Below are 14,011 nucleotides of genomic sequence, written 5' to 3' on the forward strand. Positions count from 1 at the left end.
TCAACAAATTTACTTCATGAACCAAATATATGTTAAATTCAAGCTAAAAGTTAAGTTATTAGTGTAACTAATAAAATATGTACCAATGTAGAAGACATCTTTAGATTTTTTTAGGGATATGTATTATATGCACATAATCGAGTATTCTTGTTAGAGCAGAATACTATAAAATTTAATATTTCCAATAATGAATGAAACAAACTAGACTTTGTTATTATATACCTCAACATGTTTGGTTCATAAGTGACTATATATATATATATATTCAATAAGTATTCATTCGATCTAACCAATTAAACTGATCCATGTAATGAATTAAACTAAAAAAACTCACCAATATTACTTCTAGGAATCAAACTTTCACCTTTTATCTATATGAGGATTATTAGATAATAACTAAATATTATATAAATGATATGCAAATTAAAAATTACGAATGTTAGAATTGAATATAATTTGTAATATATTTTTGCATAAGTGCTAATGGTAGAGTTGGTGGGGGTGAAGGGAGTATGATGGTTGTCATGGCCATAACTCGATGGGTAATGGGTGTAATGGTAGCATCGATATTGATGTGGAGGGAACAATAAGATGATGGTGTGTTCCTAATAATGACGTGGTGATACTGAACGAAATGGATATTAAAGTTTAAAATTACTTGTACACATTAAATGGAAATTCATGTACAAATTAAATGTAATAGTACTTTATAGTTTATACTCATAAATCTAGATCTCTATTTTATTTTGTCAATTTTTTTTTAAAAGGTTGGTAAAAGCAAACTACTACTAAATTCTCAATGTCGATTGTTCGATTCCTGAAAGCAATATTCATTAAGAGATATCCACAAAAGGTAAAGAATACACCTAGTATTACCAAAAAAAACTATCATGGGCCAAGAGAAAATAGAGTCTATTTTATAGGAATGTTATTGTAAAGTTGGTAGGGTGACATAGCAATTACCCAGTAAGAAAATGAGAGGATTAGTACCATGTTAAACACTTGCCCTTTTTAACTCTTGAGTCTGAACTTCATTTGCATATGAATTTTTTGTTCAAAGTTAGATGTATTTTAAGAGACTTCGGGATGAGCACTGAGATAGCTTGCAAGTTGATTGATTTGGGATTTTAAGATTGAAAGATGTTTCTTTCCACTTGCCGTATAAGCTTAAAGGACAGTCTTCAGTAAATATGACAAACAAAATTAATGAGTTTGATGGTATTATTATATCAAAATTGAAACTTAAACCATAATATTAAAAAGTATATATTAGAATTGAAAATTATAGGATTAACATGCTTATGAAAATAATACCCAGTTTTTTTGAATATTTGAAATTTCATTGGTTCCGTTGATTTTAAGTTCCAAATAATAATAAAACAAGTTTACATTTTTTATACAATTATCAGTTTAATTTTTATATAATAATATTTATATAATATTCTAAAAAATATCAGTTATATCTACTATCATATACTTTATTTACTAATACTAATTACGTATTATTATTCATCATCAATTCGATTTAAAATTATAATGTTAGAGATGGAAATCAATTTTTGTTTATTTTCTATTTTGTTTAGAAATTTAATTTCGTGAATTAAAGTGGTAATAATTTTAAATAAAAAAATAAAACTGATGTCAACTTTCAGCATTTGAAAATTTTATTATATTTAGGGATAGTCAAAAGTATATTTTAAAACTACCTGATTATTTTTTCTAGTTTATTTAGTATTTTTAAAATTCTATATGTCGACTTTAAATTCCAAATATTGGTTTGATAAAGAATTAAAAAGCTTTCATTGTTTGTTTAAATTATCTCAATTTCCTCTTCATATACTATTATTTATACAATATGGGATCAACTTTATTATATTATTATTACCTTCTTTATTTGCTGTTACGAATAATACATTATTATTTTTCACCACTTCGATTTAAAATTATAATTTATTATAATGAAATTTAGTTTATCCTTTTCATTTGATAATTTTAATTTTTGGGAATCCAAATAGTAATTTTTAAATTAAAATTAAAATTAGTATCAATTTTTCTTGTTGAAAATTATATTATACTTAGGAAATGATCAAAAAGTATATTATGAAATTCTAAATAATTTTTTTCTAAGTTTATTTATCATATCTCACATTTTTAAAATTCACCATCTACTTTATTTTTTTGATATACTAAGTGCATTTCCTCACAATATGGTTAATGAATTAATCTATTTTGAGGTGCATAGCTGTTAATTCTAATAAATATCATTATCTTGAATTGAACTTTTGACATTTTAATCTACTCGAGATCTAATATACTCTTACAACACTAAACTAACATCTTCTTGGTTACCTACTTTATTTACCATCAACTAATTTATTTACTTTTACTAATTAATAATAACTTATTATTATTTTTGAGATTAAATTATAGTGTGGGGATGATACCTAATTTATTCAAACGATGTTTTTTTTAATTTACTTTTCTAAAATCCAAAATAGTAGTAATTTTAAAAAATATATTATTTTTTCCATTGAAAATGATATTATACTTTGGAAATATCAAAACTATATTTTGACATTTAAAACTATTTGTAAAGCTTATTTAATATGTTTGACATTTTGAAAATTACTTTGATTGAAATTGATTTTAGTTACCAACAATAATTTGAGAAAGAATTATAAAATTGTTTACTTTGTATAACAAATCTAAACTTGATATGGTAATATTATTCTTAATGTAATAATACTCTTCAGAAACTATCAAATCTACTATTTATAACTTACTTTATTCACTGCTATTAATGTCATATTATTATATTCTACCACAATTCCTATAAAACAGATTGAAGATAATTCCTAAGTTATTCAGATCATTATTACTAGCTTATTTTCCTTTTTTCTTTTGAAATTTAATTTCTGGAAATACAAATAATAGTAATCTTAAAAAAATTATCATTTTCCTCAAAATGATATTATATTTTGTGAGCATGAAAACCATATTTTGAGAAGCCAAAATATTTTTTAAACCTTATTTAACATTTTTGACACCTTCAAAATATATTATTTTGAAATTAAGTTTAAATTACAAACAATAGTTTAAGAAATAATCAACTGTTCATTCATTTTTAACGAATCTCAATTTAATTTTAAAAGTGTATATATTTAACAAATCTTTTATTTAACATTTTCAAAATTTTGTTAAAAATGACTTAAAATTCTCAATATTATTTTGAGAAATAATTACAAATATTGTCATTTTTAAAAATATTCAATTTTATTTTCAAACATCACTATTTATATAATACCTTACAAAGCTATAAAATCTAATATTTATGTTTTATTTACTATTTTCGTATCATTATTCTTAGAAAATAAAATATAAAATTATAGAGATAAATTTTCAATTCGTCTTAATTTTTTCATTTAGAGATTTATTTTGTTAATTTAAATTTCTCTGATGGAAAATGATATCATATTGTAGAAGCTACAAAAAAAAGGTATAATGTAACAAGTAAAAAAGGTTAAAAAGAAAATAATAAGCGACTTTTTAATATTAATACCGTATATGAAACTCAAAGCCCTCGTTTCCCAATAAAAAGAAATTGAATTATTGATGCGGCACACGATGGCAAAGTAACTATTAACATCAAACATAAAGTAATTAAGAACGGAAATGGAGGGTGAGATGCTTTGAAAACACGTTTGAACTCACACAACTTGCAACAACACTCTACATCTTTACACAACTTCAACTCTCTCTATATACGTCTTCCTCAATTTTCCCCCAATCAATTTCTACATACCATAGATCCACTCATTATTCTCCTCTCAATTCCATCAGGTTCGTTTTCTACGGTTTTTTTGGCTGAGTAGTTCTTTTCATTTTGAGAAATTATTGTTAAAGGTATATCGATTCGATTTTTTGTGTTCGTCTCTTTTGAATCAATTGTCCTAGTTCTAGATAGGTTGTTCTGGTAGTTTTGTTTGATTCCTCGTACTGTGTTTGTAGCTCAAGTTTTCTTATTTACTAATTACTAATTACTAGCATGTTGTTATATTTGGTTTGGTTACGGTTATAGCAATAGCATTGGCGTTTTGTGACTTGCTCGATGTGATTTGGTTTGAACTAAAGTGAATTGAGACTTAAGGTCTGTTTGCGAGTTAGTTTTTAGCGGGGAAGGAAAGGAAATGAAAGGTTTCAGAGCCAATTCACAAGTGTTTTCATGGCTCTGAAGCCTTTCCCTTCCCTCCAACAATCAACTCGCAAACAGACCTTTAAAATTTGTTATTTGCATTTTGGTTTGTCATACAAGAACAATTTAGTCAAATTGTTAAATGTTCCGCGAGGGATAAGGCTCCTTCAATGTGAGCAGGTAATGGTGTATGCAAGCTTGATCTAACAAAGTACATACAGTTATGCTCGCCTAGATTTAATTTAGAGTTGAACTTACTTGCCTCACCCTCTTGGAGTACCACTCATGTATTATGATTTAGTGGATTGGGTACATAAGGATTTCCCCCTAATTTGTCTTTTTTGTTACGGCATTACAGAGGAGAGATGGAAATCTGAAGATTTGATAAACACTCAGTATTTCAAATAGCGTATTGTCTTTAACTTTTTATTAAATTTTACAATGTGTGAGCTTGTGCATAGTAAATTTGATTAGGCAAGGCTTATTCTTATTTTGATTCACTTTGTTTTGTCCTTTCAGGTGGTTTATTCATTCTTGTTGAGTAAATTTGTGGTTAAATTACCAGTCATAGAAACTCAAACTTAACACAGAAAATAAAATTGATTTCCCTTTTTTATTTTTTAATTGAAATCAGTTTGTGTTCAGTATAGAGATTTGTTTGTCCTTTCAACTTTTTCAGCTTGATAGAGTCTTATGCATTTGATTAGGTGCAGGTACAATAGTATATTTGTTTGCCTTCTCATCCATGTTTGGAGGTCTTGCGAGTCCTAATAGCAGTCCGCATTTGAGGAAGTCTGGAAGCAGACCTGTTATCTATGATCTTGGTAACTTCATTTATAAGCATATGCACTATTTTACCTTTTGCATATATGCATATCAACACATCTTATAGTAGTTCAATTTTCAGGTGCAAATGAGGTAGAAAATGGTGCTGATGTTGGTTTATTACATTCAACAGAGGCAAATGATTTTAAGGGTTCTATATTACCGATAAGTACTGCTACAATAATGCCCTCACCTATGCTGTTATGGAGATTTAAGGTCTTATTTACTTTTTGGGAAGCATTAGGAACTTTCTTGAAAATTGTCTTCTAGAATGTATTAGATGGTATTATTAAGTAAGCAGAAAAAAATTGGACTTGTCATGGAATTGCTCCATTTCATTCTTGTGGGGTTGCTAGTGTATTGATTATTTTGGAGAGACAAATATTCAGTTGGTTGATTAGATGAAAAATATTCTTGTGTGGCTTGTACTGCTTTCCCTCCTTCTTTGTCCTGCATTCTGGTTCTTCTACTTTTTCAGAATCTAATTTAGATGGAATGTCCAGGTACTATTGTTCCTTTTCTGGGGCTTCTTCTGTTGCAAGGTCAGTCATATTTTCTCTTCGCGGTGTTTATGTTTAAATCCACCATGGAATACTGAGATACTTATAACTTTAATAAGTTAACGAAGTACCCCCTTGACATAAGGATTGTCATATTGCCAAAATTTTATAAGCTTTATATGAAAATTGCAGATTGGATGGGACTCTGTCATGAGAATGAGTGCAGATAAGAGGGACTTATTTCTCTATGAGGCATTTTTATATTATAATCCTCTTCTTCTTGCGGTTAGTCTTCTTTCTCTCTTTCTCTGTCACAGGGTCTCTCTGTGCACATGTGAGTGTATCAGTTTGCATCTAGGTTCAAGGAGCTTAAAGTACTTTTTAAAAAAGTCTTCTTTGCATTCTTTGTTAAGTCAATGTTCTTCGTGTTATTTTTTATATTTCAGACGTTGATGGTTTGGCTTTGGGGAGTCAACCTATGGGTTTTTGCTCATGGTAGTGTCAATTATGCAAAGATATTTGATCTCGATCAAAATCATTTGACTCACAGAGAAATATGGAAGGTAACAATTATTGCCACTCTGCTCAAGGTTTGGTCCGCTTAATAATGTAGTTGTACTTTTATTCTTCTCCACTCGGTTTTTTTTTTATACCTGAAATAGGCATACAGCGGAATCTTAATAATATAACAAATAAAGATAAATAAGGAAGCAAAACAAACATTAATCCCATGTTGTGTTCTAGGAGGGAATAGGATTCCAGACAAAGGAATCCCTGTTGTTGTGTTCTATAGGTATTAGGTAGGAATGAAATGATTCACATATTAAATGTGCTGTGTTTTTTTATAAGCTTGTCATCTTTGTTTTGGTTGTCAGTGATTTGGTCTTAAATTATTGTTATTATATCACTAAAAAGGGTGGCTCAACACACTAGGCTCCCACCTAGTAGAGTCTAGGGTAGATGTACACAGCCTTACCCTCGCAAGCGAAGAGGTTGCTCCCTAGATTTGACTCTTGACCTCCAAGTCACAAGGCTAGCAACCTTAGCCATATGTTGAAGCTCACCCACATTATTATATCTCCAAGTAGAACATAAAAAAGTTCATGTATTTCTTCCCACCTCTTTCCATTTCTTCAATTTGTTTATTTTTTCAACACTGCTTTTCTTTCCTTTTCTTCAATTTCTAAATAATTTGGCTTGAATACCTGACTTATTTCTTTTTATTTTTGTGTTCATTGCAGTGGGCCACATGGATGACAATTATTGTTCCAACCAGTATGACAGCATACCTTTATCTTTATTCTCATGGAGAAGTCTCTTATGCTGCATCACAACCAGTGTAATAGATGCATCCACTCTTATTATTATTATTATATATTTTGTCCCCTTTGCATTTTAGTACTGCAGTATTGTCATATCCTATCAGTATATAATTTGATTGCTATGTGTGTTTATTAATGAACAATGATGATTAGTTTCAGCCACCGACTATAACAATTAGTTTTGATGGACTAATCAATGTGGCTTCAACTCATTTTGATGCAAAATGTCCTTGCCCCTGTGTGCTGCTTATGTGATAACACCGGCACAGAATTACAGAAAAAGAAGAAGGAAATTTCACAATCGATTCGGAATCAATTCGATTCCGAATACTAATACCTCGTTTATTGCTTTGAAGAATGGAGAAGATTACAAGATGAACCCTAATTGATTCCCCGAACCAATTGCACGTTACAAGATTAATTCCCTGAATTAATCCCTCTCCTCTACTCAATTCTCAAAAGATACTAACACTAACCCCCCTAACATCTATTTATAGCTTCTGCCCCAAGCTATCCTTTCTCCTACGGCAGTTATTCTAACTGCTATGGCAGTTAATTCTGCCACATCATACTGCCACGTGGCCTCCTTCAGTACACCTGCGTGATGGGTGGTCTCTCCCTCATCCTATCATTATGTCACTAGGAGGAGGTTGAAAGAGTCTGGGATTTAGTTTATAAGAGTATGATTTCATTGATAAACTAATGATGTTGGGTTGGGAACCATTACTTAGGTAGCAGGCTGCCCCCCCTCACCCCCCCAAGTACTCTTCTGTCATTTCCGTAATATCTACTTAGATTGTCCTTAAGAGGTATCTTAATTGCTTAGCTTTGAGTATCTCTTTGATTAAGAGTATCCAAGAGGGAAATGGCAGGTTACCCTCCTGAAATTGTGTAGCCTGATCTGAAATATGATGCACCAAATAATTCTACTTCAGGTGCAATAGGGTCAACTGCTGATCATGATACCATTAATATTTGGCATCTCCTTTTGTTTTTCTTTTAGGCAGAGCATTTATTGTACTGTTTTCTTATTGAGCTTCACAATTGATTTTTTTATTCAAATTCCTTTCCATTTTTACTTAGCAAATTTCTTAATTTGGGATCATTATTGGTTGAAAAGCAGTGCATGTTTGTCTGAATCACCTGAGTTTTTGGTGTCAAAATATAAATAGGATATTCATCATAAATTTGCCTATGTTTATTCTGTGTTTCACCAGTGAAAAAAGTGAAACATTGTTATTCACTCAGAGGAAAACTACTGCAGCTAATACACATTGATCTTATTTTGTTAATTTACGTATATTATTGGTGGTTGTTTATTCCCACTTGTGCTTCCTTTTAGCTTGATACTATGGTTTTGGATTTGATCTGTTTTCTTCTGCAGGTTCTCTTGTATGCTGCTGTTGTGATGGTTTTGATATTCCCATTTGATATCTTTCACTTGTCTTCTCGGTTTTACTTCTTAAGGACACTTTGGCGGATAGTCTTTCCATTGAAGGTAAGCTTGCTCTTATTTTAATATATTATATAATTTATGTTTGTCAATTCCTGCAGTGCTACTGTTGAATTGGAAGACTTGGTGTGTTAATGTCAGAGCTTTATATTTATGCTATGAGCTAACAGATGATATCAACATGAAGATAGATTACTAGATTCGTATTTCACATATAACATGAAGATACAATACTAGATTCATATATAACATATTCATTAGTTTCTTGTCTGGGTTGACCAGTTGAGGGTTCAACAAAATTTGCACGATCATGTATGCAACTCCCTCTCCGTGGGAACCATTACTAAAGCATGTGACTGGTATTACTTCAGTATATGAGATGACTGCAATGCAGATGTTCATTTACTTTCTGCTCCAATGTAATGAAGAAAGGAGAAAAGCAGGCAAGGGTTTGTGTCATAAGTGATTCATTGATAATAATTGATGACCTTATTGCCTTTTCCATGATGGCACCCACCTATGAATGAAGCTGTTTGTGTACACATTAAATAGATACGACTACTTGCAGAAGTAAATCCCTTGATGAAGCACTATGTTGAGCTTTTGCAATATCTTCCCTTGAAGATAGCTGGGAATTATTGCAAATTTGCAACGCTAAACTTACTATACTTAGAAGAGAATCATTCATATTCTTTATTTACTTCATTTGTAAAGCTTATGTCTGTCACCAAGCTCTACCCCAGATTCATTAGATCCCTTACCAACCAATTCTTTGTGTAATTTGTTGGAACTATATTTGAATATAATTTAATTTCTTGTATTTTCGTCAAAACAGGCAATATCATTCTCTGATTTTTTCCTGGCTGATATTTTAACTTCAATGGCAAAGGTTTGCTCCCTCATCTGTCTTACTTTTCTCTAGCAAATATAGTTTCTTTGATGTTAATATTTGTAATAAAGAAAGTAAGAAAATAGTTGATTGTTTTTATAGGCTATGTGTATGTACTTGTAGTAGGTATTGTATTATTATAGATACAGAGAACCCACACTGGCAGTCTGACACAACCTTGAGAATATAAAGCTGACATAATTTGTTTATCTAAATTTTCAGTTGCTATTAGTGCACTACAATGTATTTTGATTAAAATTAGCAATTTTATGCAGGTCTTTTCTGATTTGGAACGTTCAGTATGCAGAATGGTCCATCAGCAGGTTTGATTCTGATAAATTGAAGTTCGTGTGTTGTGTTGAATCTGAACAGAATTATCAATATTATGCGATTGCCTTGTTCCAGCTTTCCTGGCAGGCTGGCATCTATTGAGTGCAAAACTTTGTTTAGCACTTGTTGCTCTTGACCTTCATGTTACTTGGTCCACTTGTATTATATTATTGACATCATGCTATCTGCTAGTGAAGACCAAAAACCAACTCAGCATCAAATATTTAGTGTTTACCATTACCTAATCTAGTAAAGTGGGTGGGATCTTGCCAGTGATAAAACCTTTTCCTTGACCTACGTCTAACACCATAACTTTTGGGATGATTGGTTTTAGACATGGTATTTGGGCCTTTTTGACTAAATGGCCAGGGGTTGATCCTCACTGATTCCTCTCTTGTAATCAAATTAAGCTTCAACACATGATTCCTTTGCTGTGCCCAAACTTCAACCCTATAGAGAGGGCATGTTAGAGATAAAACCTGCTTTTTGGTTTGCACTTAAGATCTTACCTTGCTAGGATGACTGGATCCTTGGAAATACTGTTGTGTAGATGACAAACGTAATTTAGCAGAAGGTTAAGCTGCATAGTAGGAGAAAAATTATGTATAAGGTCGCCTGCTCCTAAACTCTCCTTTTGACTGAAGTCCCAAGGAATAAATATCCGAGTTCATAGAGAAACGTAACAGGAATGATGTAATGGTTTTTTAAAGGCAGGTGATTTGAGGAGCCTGAGGGGATTTAACAGGAAACCATTAGTCAGTAATGTTGTAAGCTTAGGTCTAAAACAGTCTATTGTAATATTTCAAAGGATGTGATTATTTGGAGATCTTTCTGGTTTAAGGGTCAGGTTTCGTGTATGGAACAATTTGATAAACTTTAAACATATTATATACTTCGTTTTATTTAGCATTGTGATCATGGAATAAGGCAACCAGATTTCATTAAATAATTATTCTCTATTACCATGATGTAACTAAATGCTCTTCCCATTAGAGTTAAAAATAAGATCGGCCCATTTGTTTGTCCTGTGGACAGCAAGTCTAATATGCTGTTACAATTATATTTCTTTAACATGTTTAACCATTTTAGAAACTTTCTAGATGCATTAACAATGAAAATAATGGTGCTGTTTAAGGAAACTCCCTTGGCTGTTTGGTTTCCTTTATTCTTAAAGAGACCTAAACCTATTGCCTATCATTCTTTATTGTCATATATCTTATCCATTGACATTTAGACTTCTGGACTACTGTGTTCTGGCTTTCTGTTACAGCAAGTGCTTCAGTTCTCTCATTAGGGGATCCTTTTACAAACTATTTGTAGGTTGCCACAATTGCTTGGTTGGAAGCTGATTCTGTTTGTGGCAGTCACTCTATTGCGATCCCTTTAGCTCTTGTCTTGCCTTACCTTTTCCGTTTAAACCAATGTCTCCGGCAGTACAAAGATACAGGGGAGAAAACTGCTCTTCTGAACGGTTAGAGCACATGCTTTACTCAAATTAATGAAAATTTGAATTTCATAATTTCATTTGATATTGGCTGTGATTTTGATCAGAGTTTGAGCAGTCATGTACAATATCATCGACTTTGGTACTGTGTGCTTTTTAACTGTATTTTTAATATGGATTTAATATGTATACACTGACAGTGTAAGTGTTTTTTATACTGTCAGTAAATCATCCATCATTGATTTGTTAACCACCATTGACTCTCAAACAAAAGTAATACAAATCAATGGTGGATGATATGCTGACAGTGTAAAAAAATTTACACTGTCAATGCACCGATTTTAAACTCTTTTAATATATCTTCCCAATCATTAAAGATAATTTCTTAAACAGATTTAAGATTCTTTTCCTGCTTTGTAATAATACATGTTTTTGCTTATGGTTTCAGCTTTAAAATACTCGACAGCTGTGCCAGTGATTTTTCTTTCTGCTCTCAAGTATCATGTCTTCCCTGAAAGGTGGACAAACTTATATAGGCCTCTCTGGCTTATGTCAGCTGTTGTTAACTCTTTATACTCTTTCTACTGGGATTTGGCTCGAGATTGGGACTTGAGGTATATATAATGTCCGTCCTTACCTTGCACCTTTCATAGTATCTTTGGAACTTAGCTTCTTTTTAAATTCAGGAATATAGATCCTTTTGTCTGAGGGAAGTGAGTTTCAATCATGGTTAAACACCTTTTAAATGGAAGAAATTGCTTTTATCTACTTAAAGCCCTTTTATCTTGTGCCACAGAAGGGTCAAATGGGCATAAATTACTGGATTAAGTCTAAATTCCTGCTGGTTTCTATTTCTACTGTGGCATGCTTGGGGTTTGAAATCATGTGGTAATCGTATTTTTTTAGTTTTTATGTGCACAAGTGAGGTTTTTATTGGAACTTCCTGCTTTCACATGTAATCACAGTCCTGATCATGTGATTTGACGGTCCCAATTGTTTGCATGAGGTATTGGAGAAGCTGAGGGGTTAAAATGTTTAACGGCAAGTCTAATGGCATAGATATTATCTGTTAAGTTGATCAAACCGTTTTACATGTGCCTCAATCTTGTTATTAAGGTGACCCACTACATGAGACTCTTGCTTAGTGGGGTCCAAGGAGGGTAGATGTATGCAATCTTATCCCTGCAAGTGGGGAGGCTATTTCCAGGATTTCAACATGTGATATCATGGTTACTAAACAACAATCTTACCATTGTCTCGATCTTGTTATCAAGGGCATAAATATTATATTTCTTTTATTAGATTTTTATTATAAACATGAAGAAAAAAAATTTCTTGTTAGATATGAATTGTGTATTGTGATATACTTTGTAAATATTCAATTTTCTTTTGCTAGTGGCTTCACTCGAATATTCAAGTTCAGCAAGCCACACTTGCTCTCACATCTGTTACATGGAAGGAGATGGGTAAGCACTGTTATATGCAAATAGGTTGAATTCAACAGTTTTTTTTCTATCTCCCTTAAAAAGGTTGTTACCTTACTGAATTTTGAAGATAAAAATTGGAAATACCTCTCTCCTTGTAGCTCCAACACATTTTAGGCTCTTACTAAGTTATCAGGCGTTCCTCACACAGTTCTTTGCATGTAAAAGAGTTAAAAAAATCTTACTCAACTATTCTAGCACCTTTAAAACATAATAAAGTCAATTAAATTATTGGCACCTTACCATAGCCTATATTTAAATTTACCTCTTATAACTTTATATGTGCATATAATCATATTAGTTTATTTTTAACAGTTTTGCTAAATATGTAAAAATCCCATTTCATAAAGAAGAATGAAAATAATAGTACAGAACCAAAATAAAATAACAGATTGTTTTTCAGTGTCCTGAAGCAGTTTATATATACACCTGAAATTGCAGGTATACTTTTGGGTGATTGGGAGCAATCTGGTTTTGCGTTGCACATGGACATACAAGCTGTCTGCACATCTTCGCCATAATCACCTGACTGTGTTCACAATTGCTTCCTTGGAGATCTTCCGCCGCTTCCAGTGGATCTTTTTCCGTATAGAAAATGAGTGGAATAAGATGAATTCCAAAGCACATGTACAGCTTTCAGCAGGTGACATGCCGAACGAAGAAGAGGAATTGCTTCATTCCAATAACCATAGTGTATAGGCTACAGAACAGCATGATGCCTACGCAAGCATCATCTTGAGGTATATTTTGAAACATTTTGATGGAAGGGGTTCTCCATTCCAATTTGTCATTTCAATGGATTTCCGTTTAATATAAACTGTCATTCTTTATTCACTGGGTTTGGTTTGGATAGTTTTTGAGTTTGTAAGTTCAAATCTCATTACTATCAATGTACCCAAAAAAAGTAGTTTATTCAATGATTACACTGATCATTTAGTGCATCTCCGTTGTATTAAGTATTTGTCAATTTCAATTTCATTACATATGCTTGTGAAGTCTACTGGTTGATGTGTTTACATAGAAGGATCAATTGCACCTATAATATAATTCAAGATATTATGAACATATTGAGTAAATTTTTGGTGGAATCTACTAAATTACGTGCCAACTGTACTAAGTGCTGCCATTGTAAAGAAATTGAAAATACTATTGTGTAATTTACCTGTCTGTTCTGCTACTTCAAATTTTCTGCTACTCTTATGGTAAACCAATTTTGCCACAGATCTTCAGTCCTTTAATTATAGTTAAACCAATTCTGGATAAACTAAAATGAAAGTAATTGCAGATCATGAAATACCCTCCATAGGCCCAGAATTCTGATCAATTCTAAAAGAAAAGGGAAAGTTAAACTTTGATTAAGAGATGTACCAAAAAAATAAGTCAATTATTTTTACACTAATATGAGATGCTTAATTTTTACAAAACGCTAAATAAATTCTGATTTTTTATTATCGTTAATTGGTCTAACTGTCTCAGTAATGAAGGAATTATTCACTATCTAATTTGATATTTGGAAGCGTCACACCAGTAATCAACATTCAACAATGTTAATTCAGATTCTATGTTTAACCA

General features: G+C 31.6%; 1 protein-coding gene across 4 annotated transcripts; it reads left to right on the forward strand.

The window, feature by feature from the left end:
• Nucleotides 3,617-13,462, forward strand: LOC109325460 (SPX and EXS domain-containing protein 1-like). 4 transcript variants are annotated; one of them, XM_019557850.1, is made up of 14 exons: nucleotides 3,618-3,844; nucleotides 4,900-5,016; nucleotides 5,100-5,233; nucleotides 5,521-5,559; nucleotides 5,710-5,802; nucleotides 5,964-6,080; nucleotides 6,759-6,854; nucleotides 8,224-8,337; nucleotides 9,128-9,181; nucleotides 9,457-9,504; nucleotides 10,832-10,982; nucleotides 11,404-11,569; nucleotides 12,352-12,421; nucleotides 12,881-13,462. In XM_019557850.1, exons 2-14 carry the CDS (start codon nucleotides 4,938-4,940, stop codon nucleotides 13,136-13,138), a joined length of 1,419 nt encoding a protein of 472 aa, XP_019413395.1. In that variant the 5' UTR covers nucleotides 3,618-3,844; nucleotides 4,900-4,937; the 3' UTR covers nucleotides 13,139-13,462. The 4 variants fall into 4 exon arrangements, with proteins under 4 accessions (XP_019413397.1, XP_019413395.1, XP_019413396.1 ...); XM_019557851.1 differs by having other exon boundaries at nucleotides 3,618-3,840; XM_019557849.1 differs by having other exon boundaries at nucleotides 3,618-3,840; nucleotides 4,906-5,016.

This window comes from Lupinus angustifolius, chromosome LG13, assembly GCF_001865875.1.
Source record: "Lupinus angustifolius cultivar Tanjil chromosome LG13, LupAngTanjil_v1.0, whole genome shotgun sequence".
In the NCBI taxonomy this organism is placed as follows: domain Eukaryota; kingdom Viridiplantae; phylum Streptophyta; class Magnoliopsida; order Fabales; family Fabaceae; genus Lupinus; species Lupinus angustifolius.

Coding starts and splice junctions, on each gene's coding strand:
- LOC109325460 (XM_019557850.1), top strand. CDS start 4,938: ATGTTTGGAGGTCTTGCGAGTCCTAATAGCAGTCCGCATTTGAGGAAG. Junction 6,855..8,223: donor CTTATGCTGCATCACAACCA/GTGTAATAGATG, acceptor TTTCTTCTGCAG/GTTCTCTTGTATGCTGCTGT. Junction 11,570..12,351: donor GCTCGAGATTGGGACTTGAG/GTATATATAATG, acceptor TTCTTTTGCTAG/TGGCTTCACTCGAATATTCA.